General features: G+C 33.0%; 1 protein-coding gene across 1 annotated transcript in view; it reads right to left on the bottom strand.

Moving 5' to 3' along the window:
- Vinc (vinculin) overlaps nucleotides 1-19,313 on the bottom strand; it is a 453,217-nt gene that overhangs the window by 348,000 nt on the left and 85,904 nt on the right. Inside the window, exon 5 of the mRNA XM_072537619.1 lies at nucleotides 972-1,271. Coding sequence (XP_072393720.1) covers nucleotides 972-1,271 — 300 coding nt within the window. The remainder of the gene's footprint in view (nucleotides 1-971; nucleotides 1,272-19,313) is intronic.

The raw sequence follows: 19,313 nt of genomic DNA, 5'->3' as shown, positions 1-19,313 counted from the left end.
AAGTTGGCCTTCGAAGAAAAAATGAAAAAGATGGAAAAGAACATGGAGGAAACAGGGACAACAGAGAGAGGAAACAATCCAATTACAGTAGAGACAAAAGAAGATGAGACGAAATGTAAGTTGGAAACACGGCCGAAATTTGAAGGAAGTGGAGGTTCTGTTCATGTTAAAGTCCCGACTTTCGACGGAAAATCGTCATGGAACAATTACATGAAACAGTCCGCATCAGCTGCAAGAGCGAATGGATGGTCTGAAAAAGAAAAGGCTGTAAACCTGACTATCGCTCTTTTTCGCCTTCTCCTTAGGGCATCGCTTGAGACCCACTTTTCCACTTGGGCCATGCATCCCTTCGGCACGATGGTGTTTATACCTTGAGGTTAGGATGGCGATATACTAGAATGATGCATAGCCGCCTGTTTTATGTATATCCACTTGTTCTCAGTGGTTTTTTTCCACTGGTTTTTGTATTAGTGGAGGTTTTCTCCTCGGGTATAGGTTTGGGTATCAGGACGTGTATGATGGGTAGGGGTGGGTGTAGTATCATAATTGGGAATTTTTGTTATGACACAGGGACAGGTTAGGAATTTGGGTAGTGGACAGCGGACAGCTGCTCCATTTAGTCGCCTTTTACGACAAGCGGGAGAAGCCGTGAAGGTATTCTACTTGAGCGGCCCGTCTTCACACGGGGATAGTTTCAGCACCTAAAAATCGATAAAAATTAGGTATTAAACTCAAAAAGTTTTCAACTAATTTTTTTTTGTTGGCCTGTGATCTATGGATAATAAACTTTCGTGTTTAATTAAACAAATTAAATTCTATAAAGCAATTATAGCAAAGATAATCTATAATACCACCAAAAACTGGTCGCAGTAGTATTGCCAAAATAAAGTTACACAATATAATTATAACACACATGTCAAAGAACGATGGAAGTAAACTTAAAACTGATTAAAATATTACGATTTACTTACAAATAACCAATCATTTGCTGCATTAATTTTGTTTGTAATAGCATTTTGCAATTTTTTTAGAACAGTCAGATTGTCCAAGTCAGATTGTTCTTCATCGTAGCTGGTCAGTTGTAAAACTCTAATAATTTCATTAATCTCATCAGTCATTCTTTGAGATAGATAGTTTCTGTTCTCCGCCGCTTCCTCAGCTCCCTTTCCAGCTTGAGATACAATATGAATATAAATTTTCATAGAACAGATTAAAATTGGCGCTAAAGTTTTTATTTGCTCCAAACATCTTACTAAAATTTCTGAATGCACCTAAAACAATAAAAATCTACCATATATTAAATCCGCAAGAACAAAAATAGTTAAAAAAACTAAGGCTACTCTTCTTCATTATTCATAACACAATTTCTTTAAACTGTCCTTTTATTGATTATGTTTGGATATTACTTATCTAAAATATCTTAATATCTCAAAGAGTTTTTAAAGTGCATCTTCTTTTACTTGGGTAAAATATGCCACTTTTGGATATGTTTTGCTATGGTACCAAATAACCAGGTAATATCACCCTACTACACAACACAAAATCAGCTAACAAAATTAGGATGATTAAAGAGATTAATACCTTTCAAACGAGATATCACTTGCCATAAGGTCTAATTTAAAAGTCAAAGTGGTTCTGTAACGTCATCTATGATTATTACGTCAACCTGTTTTGAGAAGCTTACGTCCGTTTATTTCCTCCTTCCTAAGTTCACTATTATAAGTATAACCGTTCAAAAGATACAAGGGGGGAAGAGACATTTGGCTAAATCTATATATACATATTTGCTATTTTAAATACATATTTTTATTTAGTGAATCTTACCATGTTTTTATTTTTATGGTATTTCTATTTCGTTAATATTTTCATTCCACGTTGATATCCATATCAATACTTTTAGTCTTCCTTTTTGTTTTATGAATATCTAATTTCTGTTTCTTTTTGGGATTCAAATATTTATAATAGGGCGCTTCCTATTAGTCATTGGAAAGGGCCGTGTCGGGGTTGAAAACTTCAACACCAACTCCGTGCCGCTTTGTACTCAAAACTCAAGCGAAGAAAGATGAAAACGATTTTATTAGCGCTACCATTCGATGAGAATTCTTGAAAAAGCGAGAATTTGGTTTAAATTTGTCTAAGGTGAAAGTTGCAGAAGCCGCTTAAGACATTGTAAAAACAGACTAGACTTCTTGATTCTTACTCCAACTCCTATATTTCGACCATTTTGAACAATTGACGTCATATTTTCTAATAAAGATTCCCAAATATTTAAAATATTTTTACTTACAGTTCCATCTTCAATTTTAAACACACAAATAGGTCCAAACGTGTTTTATTAGTTTACTATACTGATAGTACCTGAGTATTCAAAGTATGTAATTACGATTTTGTGTGAACACCTCGCTGTTTTGTTAGTCGTGATAGTTACATATGGAAACTATTAAACTTCATTTAAAGTTGTGACATAATATACTTTTAAGGATGCAGTCTAAAATGTCTTTCTGAATGTCTTTAAATACCGTAGTTTTTTCTAAATATTGCACTAAAGCTTTATCTAATTCTCCAGTAAAGTTTCCTACGCCATTTCCGTACACAAACTTTAATACAGCATGCAATTGTTGGCATTTTCATTGTATTTCTTAATAATTCCGAAATAAGCTAAATCTAACAATCTCTTTCCTAACATTTACAGAGCCAACTCCATTTGATTTGTAAGTTTGGATACTTGTAAAATTTATCGTTTTTTTGTCTTACCCTTACTCACGTAAATAAACTAAGTCTTACACCAAATTATGTACATAATTTATTACCACAAACGCTACATTTTTTTCTACCTAAAGCCACATATCTAATCATTTCACTCGGAAATATCTTTTCCGATATTTATCCCGGCGAGAACCTTCTTTTTAGATTATAATAGTCGGCAATGGAATGAATTTTTTTCTCAATTTTCTATTATTGCGTATTAAATTATAAATACCACCCATATTAAAACAAGTTCAATTACAACACCTAAAGTATATTTCACGAATTTACGATTATTTGGATCATCGCTATAAACAAGTACTTTCTAAATTGAATAAAAAAATGTTTTATAATCTTTTTTTACACGATTCACTCTTTAAGGAGCAAAAGTATTCATACAAAAAATGCCCTAGTGAAACAACAAATTTTTTATTCTCAAATAAATAAAATAAATTAGGATTAGGGATTAATTACCTACTATTGATACACAATCAGATGTTTTTTTGACAAGTAAGTTTCTATTTTGTCAGATATGGGGTGGTACAGGTTTTGTACCGCCGTACTAGTCGGTACAACTTTGCAGATATGAAACTAATACAGTCTGATATAAAAAAGCGAATCTACAGTTTATTGTAATATTTCTGAAAGCATGATTTGCTTTTAGATAAACATCATGGAACTTTAAACACAGAATAAATCCATTCACTCCCAATTTATTTGTCTTTGGTGCTGCACAAAGCACATCTTCTTCTTGAACTTCGCTGTGGCCGATGTTCTAAAGAATGCAGTCACACCTCAATGGAAATAAATGACTTTGCTTTTTTAATTTGTATTGTGTCTGGTGGCATTCCGTTAGATAACCTCTTTTTAGAAATAATTTGGTCTGCCCATAATCCATTAATAACAGCACAGCGAAAATATTAAGATGTTGCTTTAGGCAAGTCCATTAAATTGTAAAGGCAGTTATGAATTTACGCAGCATATAATAAATAAAGAAATATTCGATGCCAAGACTTTTACTGCGACGGTCAATTTTGTAACTTAATAACATCTGGTCAAATTTATCTACACGTCACTAACTTTCTCAGGGTTGTGGAAGTTGTAAAGTTGGAGAAATTATATGAGATTGCATTATTAAGCACTTGAATAAAGTCCGGTATTCCAAAAAAGAATGTGTAAAATTTTCAGGAGAGGTAGGTCTATGATTAGTTGAGCATGTTGGAGTATAAGCAGAGACATTATTTTCTGGTCTAGGAGCTCTAGTCATATCTGTTGTAACATCTAGTAGCAAGCCAGACTTACGACTCTTCACCTGAACTGCTATAAATTTCCTCGACATCCGCAGTTGATGTTTCAATCGCTTCGAAATCTTAATTTTCAGAATCGTGCACTGTTGATTAGAAATCAGATGGTATTGCTTCTACATTTTCATCTACAAATATAATATATGGTATATTATCCAGTTCCGATTGTAATAATTGGTCCACCTTCATGCCAATTAGGGTAAAAGATTTATCGTCCTTTCTCAATCTTGACATTTTCCTAAATAAGAATTAATTTGTAAACTATCATATTTTATGCGGAGCGATGGTACGAATATTATACCATTAGAAAACTTTGTGGGTTTTCAATTCCCACACAAATATTATCAATAGATAATAAAAAGGTTGCCGGTGTAAGCACATATTCATGAATGTTAGGGACTAGGTTCTTATAGTCACAATCTTTGATAAGTTGCACACACACACACACACACACACACACACACACACACACACACACACAACAATTTTTGTAGAATCCCAGCTCCGAGTGATATGTGTGTTCCAATGGAACAGTGGTACCCACATGTCCGAAGATCAAACCGGTCAAACTCCGGTATGGAGTGGTCTCTGACCCCCAAGCTATAACCAACCACCCCTCCCATCGCAAGACGAATGAGGAGGCTTTGTACTGAAAGTTACTTTGGATGTCCTGGGTAATGGGATATCCTCTGTTTTAATTTATGTGGTTAAGCCACCTAATTTTAGGAGTAGCTAGAAAAGCTTTTCTCACTATGAATGACTGAAGTTAATTTTTACATGACTTTGGACATGTGTCCCAAAATTGTGTGTGTTCCTCGCTCGAATTGTGTGTGTTCGGTCACTCAGCCACCGAATTGGCAAAATAATTTTTGTTCTCCTCGTCGGCTGAGCACCCGACGTGGTGCTCACGAAACAAGCCCACGTTTGTCGGTACGTGACCTCGATGCTTAAGTTCCGCGAACTTAGTCGTTTTGACCTACCTGAAGGGCCTTTTAGCTGAACAGCTTTTCTGCGTGTCTCTATTTCTTTATATTGTATTGGCGCTGCATGGCTGCTGTAACAGTGTTAAGTGTGAAAAATAAAAATAACTAAATAAAAGAAATAAAATATAATGATAGGGTATTTTTTGGGCCTTTTGTTATTGTGTTCATTCGACTATTGCATGGCTATCATTTCTTCATTGTTCTTCTGGGTCTTCTCTATATCCAGCTAGCTGCTGTCTGGGCCGCCTATGTACTGTCCTTTGGTTTTCGTCATAGTCTGTCAACTCTCTTAATAGTCTACTAGGATGGTTCCGGAGATCGTTAAAAATCATCTGTGCTTTTTCGTCAATTGTTCTCAGGATTACCTTTTGTTCTGAGCCCCTAAATACGTACCTTAATGGAACGTACTTAGGTATATTGAGAGCCTCCCTGATTATATGGTTCTGGACTATTTGTATTTTGTTTCTGTTAGATTTGCAAGTGTCTCCCTGCGGCCGAGGCGTATATTAGTGTTGGTAAAATTATACAGTTTGCCATCCTAATCTTTTTTTAAATCTTAGTTTACTCTTCCGACCTATTAATGATATGAGTTGATTACTAATTATTTTAGATTTCTGGACCGTTTGTTTCACGTGTTCTGTGAGGGTCAGCTTTTTGTCCAACGTTACGCCTAGGTATTTGGCTTGATTTGACCATTCGTTTTGCGTATCGAATACGGATAGAACCCCATTTGGTCCGCCTATTCTTTTTTGGTACAAGGTGTTTTGTCAGCATTGACAGCTATCTTCCACTGTATACACCAATCTTGTAGTTCGTTAAGTGCCCTTTGTAGGTGGCTTGTTGCTAGATCTGGGTTGGTACTGCTAACAGCTATCGCTGTATCGTCTGCGTATAGACTTAGCAACGATCTGGGTTCGGTTGGGATGTCTGCTGTGTATATGATGTATAGATACGGCGACAACACAGCTCCTTGCGGTACACCAGCCTCCTTGGCTCCAGCTTCGGACAGGGTTGGCCCTATCCGAACTCTGAACCTTCTGTCGACTAGGTATGACGAGAGAAGACATGCCATCGCCTCACTGTAACCATATTGGTTCATTTTATGCAGTAGGCCTTCGTGCCAGACAAATGCTTTACTGACATCTAGAAAGCCGGCTGCTGTATATTTCTTTTCATTAAACTCTTTTGTGATATATTCCGCTAGACGCAGTACCTGAAGTTCACATGAGTGTTCGGATCTGAATCCGAACTGTGCTTCAGGTATTGTTCCGATTTCTTCTGATTCTTGTTTTAGTCTAGCTAGTATGACCCGCTCTGCAATTTTGCTTATTGGTGGTAATAAGCTTATCGGCTGATAATTCTGTGGAAATGTGACATTTTTCCCTGGGTTTTCGATCATTATTACGTGAGCTTCCTTCCATCTGCATAGTTCCTTCCAGTAGCATAATTTTTCTTTTTGGGTCAGTGTTTCTGTCTTTTTGGCAATCTTTGTGTTCCAGAAATGAACATATTGTTTTTAAAATATAAAATAAAAATGTAATTCTTTACACTTTTCTTAGTGTAGAATAAGTAAAATATTCACTATATCAATTTTGCTCGGGACACCCGACTCATTGGCGCCTCAATATCTTAAATAGTTTTCACACCTAAATAAAAGAGGGGTAATCTTCACTTTTACGCATCAAGTAGTATTTTATCAGTTCGTTCTCACACACCGCCCTTAAGGCATGTGAAATGTTAAACTCTCAATTCACGTATAAAATATTTCTCTACGCCGAAATCGGGCATTTTTCTCATAAATAGCGGTTTTCTCTTTCACGTGATATAAAGAAAGAATTTTTTGACATTGTATAGTACGCTACGGCCATGTTTGGGCCTCTCTACTCTAAAAATATTTAATTATAAGTCGATAAACTTAAAGTGATTTTATTTCTCTGGAGCTATATTTGCTCACATTAACAATCCTTATCCTTCAACGGTCACTGAAGAACCAAACCTATGGAGATACATCCACTCACAAGTCCTTTGAAGTAAGGCTTGGAATCAAAAGATTTCCAACCCTCGAGTGTAGGTAGCCAGTTATAAGGCTCCCACACTTTGCTTAAGCGATTTTCTCCGCACTTGACACATCTTGAGGCGCAGTGGCAGGCCTTTGATCTGTGGAAGCATACCTGACAGTTGTAGTACTGCATTACTTCCTTATTATTTTTTATTTCATATCCTAAATATATCCTCATGTAGCAGAGATCGGTGACTTTTTTCATTTTTTGGTCGTCTTCCTCGTTGATGGTGACTAGGAAATGTGGTAGTCACTTTTTTTTCTCTATTTTTGATATGATTGATAATTGTTGATTGTGTCAATGCCTTTTTCGTTCAGTTCTTTTTGGATTAATTTTATGTCTGTCGTTTCCGAAAGTCCTCTTATCACCACTCGTTTGGTTTTTTCAACATCAACTGGATAGGCAATATACCCTATTTTATTGTTTTCGTTATATTCCTCTAACACTTAAGCATGTTTAGGTAGATGACGGTGACTATGTTTTAGATGAGGATCGATCTGCCAGATTTGGCAAATTTGTTTGTTGAGCCTATTCCTTTCTCTGTTGATTTTTGGAAAATATCCTGGCTTTTTCCTACCGTCTTGAGAATGATCGCAGCGTTCCTAGGTTGTTCTTCTCCTGCTGTGTTTTCAGTGTTTTCTTTTTGTGCCGTTGTTTTGGGCGCAATTTTCTTTTCATTTTTTTTTACTGTCTCAGTTTTCATTTCCACTACAGTGTTGTGATTGTTTTCTTTTTTTTTTGTTGTTTTCTTTGCATGCCTTTGGCTATGCATGCTTCTTTATTTCTCTTTTGTATTATAAACGTCTGCTTTTCAGCATCATTCATTTTTTTGTTTCTTCTACGACTTTTTTTGTTTGTTTTTTCTTTTGCTGAACTGTCCACTTCGTTTCGTCTGCTTCGGATATATTTGCTTGGCCAGTATTAGTACTGAGTCTTTTTTGTTCTTGAATTTTTGCTTTTTATTGCACTGGTTTTATTTTTTGTGCGTGTTTTTCAGCATGAGTCGATTTATCTATCACCTTTTCTTTTTCTGTCGTTTTCTCCATCGTTTCAAATAACTTTTGTGTAAGTTTTTGAATTTCTAAGTCCTTGATGGTTATTTTTTCCTCAAGTTTGATCAGTTGTTTTCTATTTTCTTCCGGGATATTTTTATTTTCCTCCTGTATCTGACGGATTTGATTTATCAGACATTTGTTCTCTTCTTCCATTATCTTCATTTGCGCAACCAATGTTTGCATTGAGTTGGCTAGGTTGGATTCCATCTCCATTCTTCTGTTTTCTTTAGTTCTTTTAATAAGATTAGTGTCTTCAAAACTACTATCCGAGTCTCCTACCGGGGAGAATTATCTTTTTCGGTTCGTTGATATTTCGTATTACAAATATTGTAATTTAATGAATTGTATTTTAAACGGCCCAACACCGAAAGTTACAAATGGGTCTACTGATTAAGTAAGTAAGTGATATTTCGTATGTATCGCGATCACTTTCTTTATGGGTAATATTGGTAGTCACTTCTAAGTTATGCACATGCACACTATTGTCTACTTTATTAATGTTCAACTCTAAATTTGTGTCTGATAGAGCTAAATTTATGGATTTCCCCAATATTTAAGAGTTTACTATTTAACTTATCTGCAAAGATTAAATTTCTTTTTACTGTTTTGCAGAACAAATGTAATCCCTCTTCTAACAAGAACGTAAATTACATTACATACATAAAATGCTCAAAAAACTTTGAGCATTCACAAATATTCAGCTTTAAAAATTTCGAAATTGTTTATCCCAAAAAACTTTTATCTACAATGTTCTTATGCGTAAACTATTACGTTTACATGAATTCTGAAACCACCAGATCGAAGAAAAAGCCTTATTTTATGAAACTAAATGATTTAATGAATAAAACTTTTATGTTCAATACTGTAAAATAAGTTATAGTGTATTTTTATGTATGAGAGAGTAATAAAACAATAAATTATGTATGCAAATCCCTAAACTGTTGATACGGGTGACTCAATGAAAAACAGATATTTGTCAACAAGTTTACAGAAGTATATACGAAAACAATTTTAAATTGACTATGACCACCAGGTATAAAGGTTGGAGCAGAATAGAATACAATAGTTGTGAGAGTTACTAATCCCTAAATAAGGTTGCCAGTGTCGGAGTGATGGAGGTTAACAGGTACTAATGAATTTGCAAGAAATGTAAGATGTTTATTTTATTGGTTATATATAACCAATAAAAGTTTAATAAGTACCTACCTATTTGCAAAATAAAGTTTAATTCTTTAGATAAAATAAAACGTTTTATTTTATCTATTTGCAAAATAAAGTTTAATTCTTTGCCTATTTGCAAAATAAAAATTTTAATTCTTTAGATAAAATAAAACGTTTTATTTTATCTGAAATGAGTGCATTCCACGAAGTAAGGGTTTCAACAATCAAATATTTAATTCTTTAATTCCAGGAATCTACGACAGTAATTGACTAGATAATTATCTTCTAAACTTATTCCACAGAAAATGTGATAGTGGGTTTTTCCATTTTGTATATAGGAAGGTCCAAGTGGCGTATTCAAAATTCTTAACAGTTCACTAAAAGTAGGTACTTCAGTTGCAAGGTGCAGTTTATTGTGTATACTAGTGTTATGGAAAATTTGGAAGTGCCGTGTAAACGCCGAAAAATTGGTCCTCTAACAGTTAATGAAAAAACATTAATATTTAATTGTTTTAAATCATTTACAGACAAACGTTTATGTGAAAGTGTTGATGAGACCGTTGAGTTAGTTAGCAGTACACTTGGTGTTGGGAAATCTACGATTTACAGAGTTATTAAAGAAGAGAAATGTAGTTTTCAAATGCCACGTAATGCCCCAGGGAAACCAAAATGTCAAATACAATATCATTTTAAAGAAGGACTTCGACGGAAAGTGCATGAATTCTTCTTTAGACAAGAATTTCCAACATTGGATAAAGTTCTTGTCTCAGTTCGAGATGATAAGGATTACCCAGAAATGAGTCGAAGTACGTTATGGAAACTTTTAAAAGAAATAGGCTTCCGCTGGAAAAAAAATCCCAGAAAGTCTATTTTATTAGAAAGAAGCGATATTGTCATATGGAGAAGACATTTTCTAAGAACCATAAAGGAAATGAGAAACCAAAAAAGAAAAATATTTTATCTTGATGAAACATGGATCAACGAGGGTCATACACCAAATAAATTTTGGCAGGATGAAACTGTTACAAGTCAAAGGCACGCTTTTGTAAATAACTTATCTACTGGTTTAAACCCACCATCAGGAAAGGGACGAAGGCTGATAATAGTACACATTGGTAGTTCAGACGGTTTTGTTGAAGGTGGTTTATTAACTTTTGAATCAACTCGTACCGGTGACTACCATGAAGACATGAACGCTGATGTCTTTCAAGAATGGTTCGAACAAATGATAGATCTTCTTCCTAAGAACTGTGTAATAGTAATGGATAATGCAAGTTATCAATCCAGACTTATAGAAGGACTGCCCACAACCAAGTGGTTAAAAAAAGACTTGCAGAATTGGCTGAGTTCAAAAAATATTACGTACCATCCCGGATCTATAAGAAAGGAACTTTATTCGTTGTGTGCCCTTCATAAAGAAAAATTTAAAAAATACGAAATTGATGAAATTGCCAAAAATCGTGGAATGACAGTACTTAGATCCCCACCATATCATTGTGAATTAAACCCGATTGAACTGGTATGGGCACAGATAAAGAGTGAAGTTTCAAGAAAAAATACCACTTTTAAAATTCATGATGTTAAACAGTTGTTTTTGGAGGCCGTAAATAATGTAAAACCTGAAAACTGGGAAAAGGCAGTAAATCACACTATTAAAGAAGAGGAAAAAATGTGGAAGCTGGACAATATTACTGATAAAATGATCGAGCCAGTTATTATAAATCTTGGTTCTGAAAGTTCATCTTCTGAATCTGATTTGGATTTGTAACAAGTAGCTGTAAGTTTTATATTAATATTTTTATTCATCTATTTAACATACCTTAGACGGTTTTAAAAACTCTTTTTCTCTTTTGTAATTTTTAAAAATTAAAAAAAATGTGAATTTTTTAAAACCCTTTTTAATGTAGGCCCCGGCAGTTCTAATATAGTGTGTGATAAAAGGGGTCACTTTTGTTTACATACACATAACACTTTATAACACTGAAATAATTCATTTATTTTTTACAATTATTCAAAGTAATTTTTCAATTAATCTTGAGCACGCCCATGGAGTGGTCGGAGGTACCAGTTAAAATTATGCTAAGTACTCTCTCGTTCATAAAAATAAACTATAGCAAACGTACTGTTATTTTAAGATTACAAACAATTAAAATACCTCATACGCAATGACATATTGTAGGAAGTTATTTTTTTGTACTTATGTTGGCATTTTTACACGAATTCGAAAAAAAAAACATAATATCCAAATAAAGTTAAACCTAAGTTAGCCCTTTCCAAAAATTCACTGGAGCTTTGTTTATAAACAATAACCAGTTGAAAAAGAAAAAATTGAAAAAATTAAAAACGATTCCTTTAAAAGTGAGCTGTCCATTATGCGCCAAAGGTGTAAAAGTGGAGCGATTGTACAATTTCAAAAACTAAATTCATAAATTCAAATTTATATAAAGTAGCAATATATAGGATTCTATCAACGAAAATTTATGTTTTTGAGGCGAAGCTTCTATACTCGTGTTGTATTTTTACTTTTTTCTCTATAGTGAGAAGCTGAGGCGAGCATCACGGAAATACGGCCACAAAATGCATTCGTCGGGAATATCCTCATTAAATAGCGGGTCTTCAGATCGATTCACTAATCTCGATCAATTCGTTTCTAGTCAGCATATATTTACTCTAAGTAGGTTAAAATAAAAACTACACGAAAAAGAACTATTATTATATAGACATTAAATGAAAAGTAAAGAAATATAAGTATTTCTGTCAATAAAATATAGTAAAACAAACAGAAAACTAAAAAATCGATACTACGATTAGATTCGTAACGATTCTCGAAAGTCAAAATTCATCATAAATGTCAAAAGTTAGGACAGCCGGAGCGTGAGGTCACGGCGGCCATATTGTTATCACTTTCCAAACAAAGGTTGAAAAGCCAGGGTTTGCCCAATCTCAAGACTTTTAATTCCTCTTAAGTTGAAATTTTGCTTCCTCTGCTGGTTTTTCGGCTTAAGTGTAGCGTTTTTTACGATAATACCATCACCATCATAATTCGGTTTTATATTTTAATAAAACCTAGTTTTTTAGGGATATTCGCCAAGCAAAGGCTAGAAACTTTTGTGAGCCATTGTATTTTGTATAATAAAAATGGTAATGTGTTTTGCCCCGGATTGAAAACACTATAGTGAAAGAGAGGATTCTATCAACGAAAATTTATGTTTTTGAGGCGAAGCTTCTATACTCGTGTTGTATTTTACTTTTTTCTCTATAATGAGAAGCTGAGGCGAGCATCACGGAAATACGGCCACAAAATGCATTCGTCGGGAATATCCTCATTAAATAGCGGGTCTTCAGATCGATTCACTAATCTCGATCAATTCGTTTCTAGTCAGCATATATTTACTCTAAGTAGGTTAAAATAAAAACTACACGAAAAAGAACTATTATTATATAGACATTAAATGAAAAGTAAAGAAATATAAGTATTTCTGTCAATAAAATATAGTAAAACAAACAGAAAACTAAAAAATCGATACTACGATTAGATTCGTAACGATTCTCGAAAGTCAAAATTCATCATAAATGTCAAAAGTTAGGACAGCCGGAGCGTGAGGTCACGGCGGCCATATTGTTATCACTTTCCAAACAAAGGTTGAAAAGCCAGGGTTTGCCCAATCTCAAGACTTTTAATTCCTCTTAAGTTGAAATTTTGCTTCCTCTGCTGGTTTTTCGGCTTAAGTGTAGCGTTTTTTACGATAATACCATCACCATCATAATTCGGTTTTATATTTTAATAAAACCTAGTTTTTTAGGGATATTCGCCAAGCAAAGGCTAGAAACTTTTGTGAGCCATTGTATTTTGTATAATAAAAATGGTAATGTGTTTTGCCCCGGATTGAAAACACTATAGTGAAAGAGAGATATGTAGATTCTTTGTGATTCCAAAGGATCCGACTGAAAAGAAGAGGTGAATTTCATTACTAAGGTAAGAACATATAGTGAAGAAAAAGAACGACAATCAACCCTTACATCTAAACCAAAAAGAGCAAAGAAAGTAGCTTGAGAAATCAATCATTTTTTTTTTTTGCAGAAATCAAATTCAAAATGTGGAAACTTAAACATAAGTCAGTACTTTCCAGGAGCTTTACCAGGACTCAATACCTCTCGTTTAAGTCCATCTACTTCCCCAGTAACAAGTAAAGAAGAAAGTAAACCCACCACTGCCAATGAAGCTATTCAGTTTCCTTAGGTTGCAACGATGGAAGTTGAAAATTACTTTTTGGTGAAATAACTTCACGAAGCAGTGGATAGTGTAAAGAAGTTGTCTTCTTGTTTTTCATTTGAATGTATTGAAAGTAGTGATGGAAAAATTGTGCTTTATACTGGTTTATCATGCAAATATGTATTTTATGAGTTTATGAGTTAATGGACTCATATTAATTAAATTATTATCAATATCGGGCTGTTGTCAATGTGCCTAAAATTTATCAGTTACTAATTACATTATTAAAATTAAATCTTGTGAATGAAGATTTAGGTATTAGATTTAAAATTTCAAGTAAAACAGTAGCTAATATTTTCTATCTAATTAGCCTTCTTCGGTCCATCTTTGGACATAGGCCTCCCCAATCCTTTTCCATTCATCTCTGTCTGTCGCTATAGTCATCCACCTAGAGCCCACGTGCTTCTTGATATCATCTGCCCATCTCATTTGGGGCCTTCCTCTGCTTCGTTTATATTCCCACGGTCTCCAGCTTATGAGAATTTTGTTCCATCGGTCTTCTTTTTGTCTTATATTGTGTCCTGCAAATCTCCATTTCAATTTTGCAACTTCTTGTCTAACATCCCTCACTTTTGTTTTCTCTCTTATCCACTCGTTTCTCTTTTATCCATTAATCTTATGTGCAACATTTGTCTTTCCATTGCTCTTTGGGTTTTTATGATTTTGTGCATGTTTGCTTTTGTAAATGTCCACGTTTGGGAACCATAAGTGAGAACAGGGAGTACGCATTGATTGTATACTTTGGTCTTAAGATGCTGTGGATATCTTTTGTTTTTAAGAATGTAGCTTAGTTTGCCGAATGCCGCCCATGCCAGTCTAACTCGTCTTTTTATCTCTGTTGTTTGGTTTTCTTTGTTAAGTTTTATAATTTGACCCAGATATATATATATATATATATATATATATATATATATATATATATATATATATATATATATATATAATCCTGAACTTGTTCTATTTCATCTTGTCCGATCCTCATCGTGATGTCTTCATCTGTATTTGTTATGATTTTGGTCTTGCTGTAATTCATATTAAGGCCTATCTTTCCAGCTTCTACGTCCAGTTCTTTTATCATTTCAAATAATTCTTCTTTTTTATCGGTTATCAATGCGATGTCATCAGCGTACCTTAGATGGTTCAAGCGTTGTCCACAAATTTTTATACCTTTTTCTTCCCATTCTAATCTTTTAAAAATATCTTCCAGAGCCTGATTGAAAAGTTTCGGTGATATTATGTCACCCTGTCTCACGTCTCTATTTATTTGTATTGGATTTGTTCCTTCATATACTTTAATTGTTGTTTTGGCTTCCTATATATATATATATATATATATATATATATATATATATATATATATATATATATATATATATATATATATATATATATATTGGCTATTAGTTCCGTATATCTGTGGTCAATTCTGCTGTTAATCAAAGAACTTTTCACTGCCCAATGTTCGACACTGTCGAAAGCCTTTTCGAAATATATGAACGCTATATATAGAGGAATGTGGTATTCATTTGCTCGTTCTATAAGTATTTTCATACTTAGTAAATGGTCACTTGTGCTGAATCCCTTTCTAAAACCAGCTTGTTCTTTCGACTGGTATCCGTCAAATTTTGTCGTCAATCTATTAGTTAAAATTTTTGTTAGGAGTTTATACATTACATTGAGGAGTGTTATAGGACGGTAGTTTTTTATATCTGCTTTATCCCCTTTCTTGTGTAGGATAATGGTTACGGATTCCTTCCAGTTGTTTGGGATTCTTTTTTCTTTTAATATCTTGTTAAAAAGGGAATGTAGAGTATTAATTACCACTTTTCCACCATATTTCAACATCTCTGCAGTTATTCCATCTTTTCCAGGCGATTTGTTGTTTTTCATTTCTATCAATGCCTTCTTTATTTCTGATTTACTTATTTCTGGCTGTAGCTCTGAGTTGACATTTTTTATTTTAACCTTAAGTTGGTTTTTAATTTCTTCTAATGGTTCCTTTTTTTGTTTTATATAATTCTGACCAGAAATAGTGGATAATATGTATGATGTCATCTTTAATGTTTGTTTCTACTCCGTTTACATCTTTTATTTTCTTTATTTCACACTTACCTAATTTCGGTCTTAAGCATTTCATATTTTTGTTGTTCTGTATTACTTCTTCTATTTTTATTTCTTGTTCTTTTCTCTTATTTTCTTTTATCATTCTGCTTATTGTTTTATTGATTTTTACATATTCTATAGATTTCCTTTTGCCTTCTTCGTTCAGCTTCCTTCTTTTATCCATAAGCTTCTTTGTTTCTGTCGATATATAGTTGTTCATTTTTAGATCCTTTTTTGCTATTTCTTTTCCTGATGTAATCATCGTTGATGTAAGTATGTTGTCTATTTCGTCTATATCTTTATCATCACTGTCTAATTTTTGGGTAAGTTGTTCTTTTAATAGGTCTTTGTATATCTCTTTATATTGCCCTAGTTTGTTTCTATCTACTAGATCCCAGTTTCTAATTATTTTTCTTTTCATTTCATAGTTACCGTCAACACTAATTTTTGCTCTGACCATTCTGTGATCGCTACCTGTTGTGAATCTGTTAAGAACTGTTACATCTTTAATGATATATCGTTCCGTGGACAGTATGTAGTCGATCTCATTTTTTGTGGATCCATTAGGGCTGATCCAAGTCCATTTTCGTTGGGGCTTCTTTTTGTAAAAGGAGTTCATTGCATATAGATGCTTTTCTTCTAGGTAGTTCATCAAAGTAGCACCTCTATCATTTCTCTGACCATACCCGAAATTTCCTATTTTAGTTTCTTCCTTGTTTAGTTTTCTACCCAGTTTGGCATTAAAATCTCCAATTACTAGTGTAAGACGATTTTTATGTTCTTCCATAGCCTTTGATATATCTTCATAAAATAGTTCGATATCTTCGTCATCATAAGCTGTCGTGGGGGCATATACCTGGATAATTTTAATTGATGTTCTTCTTATTTTAAGTATGACATAGGCTAATATTTTCTACCTCTGGTAATATGCCCTACATGAAATATTATTTAAAAATATTATGAAGGAAATTTCCAGCAAGAATAAAAATAAAGTATGTATGCCAACATGTTTAAACAATTTTACAAATTGTAAAATAATTTTAGACTACACATAAATATATTGTAACCAATCAAAAATTATGGAAAAACAGAGAGCAAGATACAGCTCATATAAACATAAATATATTTAAACGGTCTAATTGGAGTGGCTCCCAATGGAGTAGTTACTTATGCAAAATTATATTCAGGTTCAGTATCTGACAAGAAAATAGTAAAAAATTGTGGTATATTAGAGAGGATGGTATCGGGTGACTTAATAATAATTGCTGATAAAGAATTTTTAATTTCCGATTTGCTTCCTCCACCACCTTTTTTAACAACTACTCAATTTACACCACAGCAAGTAATTCAAACCAGACCAATTGCTAAAGCAAGAATACATGTAGAAAGCGCTATAAGGCGCATTAAATGCTACAACATTTTAAGTCTTGTACCTGCTATAATAGTCTAATACCACATACTAATCAGATTTTTTAATAATCAATCCTATGTTGCACACAATTATGGAACACATAGAATCACAAATATTCTTTTAAGAGTCTCATATAGCCAAAGTAATATAAATTAAAAATATGTCAATTATTTTGTTTATTATAAATTAATACCTAAACGTATAAGAGAACTAAATAGTATATCCAAATTTTAAAAATCTTAAAAAAATTTTTAAATGAAAATGCTCAATATTTAACATTAAAATACAGTTACGTTGTAATGCACCTCCCATGCTTCTGCATGGGTCTAACATTTGATTTATTGTTCCTTAATTAAATAATTCACTTCATTTTAAAATTGCCTAAGTTATTGTCACAATACTATAGTTGGTTTTGTACTTTGTTATACTTTCACTCTGTAGAATTAGAGAAGCTCTTATTAAATTGTTAAATTGAGTGAAAAAATTAATTCAATGAGCTAGTTAATTAGTTTCAAATAACATTTTGACGTGACAACGTCTTAAATTAGGTTGTGGCTCGGAGTCATTTAAGAAAAAGTGTAACGCCCGCTCACGTCTGTTACAGTGAGTCGCCGAACGAGAGAGAGGCCCGCCGGACCGGCGAATGCCTTGCGTCTCTCTCCCACTCAAACATGATCGGTCCGCTGCGCGCGGCACTAGAGAATTAGGCGCGTTGAATCGCTAAAGTTGAAAATCGTTGAAAGTATCGTCAGCTGTGTCTGTAGTGAAAATGTGGAGTGCTTATATTCGTCATTTACAACAACTACAACAATAAAGGGAAATAATTGTACACTAATATTTCATTATCGTAAACTATGATTGATTGATTAATTGTTAGATTGACACAAAAGTTGAGAAACTGAGTTTATAGGTTATGTCATACTATTGACAAATGTTGATAGTGTTAAGTAAATTATTAGTTTAAATCACTCTGCAATCAATCGTAATTCAGTCGATTGAGAAGAAACAGCGCGTATTGCTAGTCAAACATTTAAAATAACAAATTATAACTTCTAACCTGTCAAAACAGGGCGACCAAACAAACGAACTAAACCGACCAACCACCACGCGCGGAGTTAGAATTTAACTGTGTTTAGCAAGAATTTCAAATTCCAATTTTAGTAAATGTTTTAATTTTCAACTTTACCATTTACATTTACAAATTTTAATTAATTTCAAATTTATTTAGCAAAAATTTGAACCTTCGATCTGAATAAGTGTTTTGATTTTCAAATTGATTCTTTAAAATTAAAAATATTAAAATATATATAATCAGAAGTGAACGTCACATAACATTATCTGTACTTATTATTATTATTTAATATGTAGGCAAATACATGTGACCATACTTGGTAGACACAATTGGAAATAGTAATTTTTTATAACTGAAAAAAATAAATATATAAAATACTGGTAGCAAACAATAACTTCAATGATCGATATCTCCGCAACTAATTGATATATCGAAAAAGTTTTCAAATAAATTTTGTAGAAAATAATAAGATCAATAATATAATATAAAATAAATAATATATAAAATAATATATAAAAATATAAATAATATATAAAATACCTAATAAATCGGTAATGCAATTCTTATTTTCATTCAATTCCTTGTTCCTATTGTGCAATTTAATAATATTCATATCAATAAATATTCTACCGAGAAAAAGACGTTGTCACGTAAAATCTTCGCCCGTAAAACCGACTTTACAGGCAACCGATTTTTTAATACCTAAACACATAAGAGACCAAAAAATATATCCAAATTTAAAAAATTTATAAAGAATCCTCAATATTTTACATAAAAAACAGTTATGCTGTATTGCACATCGCCTCTGTCTGCAGCATTTGATGTATTGTTCCTTAGTTTGAATCAAATAAATTGTATAAGCTATTGTCACAATATCATAGTTGGTTTTGTACTTTGTTATTGACTTAGTAAAATTATATAAGCTCCTATTTATACAAATCCTATTGTTTATGTAGGGTAAAGGAAAAGGTAGCTGGTTCGACGATTTAAAGGTAAATATTTGAAAAATTATAGTCTCACCTTCCTACATTTGGTAGATAAAAAATAAATATAAACCTCGAACGACCAGCGATCAATAGGTCGCAAAATTGCGGATTAGTAATAATGTAGTAAATAGTAAAATTAAAAATTGAATAATTAAAATAA

Source organism: Diabrotica undecimpunctata, chromosome 7, assembly GCF_040954645.1.
Source record: "Diabrotica undecimpunctata isolate CICGRU chromosome 7, icDiaUnde3, whole genome shotgun sequence".
In the NCBI taxonomy this organism is placed as follows: Eukaryota; Metazoa; Arthropoda; class Insecta; order Coleoptera; family Chrysomelidae; genus Diabrotica; species Diabrotica undecimpunctata.
Note: the sequence above shows the minus strand (reverse complement) of the source record. Positions and strands in the feature narration are given on the sequence as shown.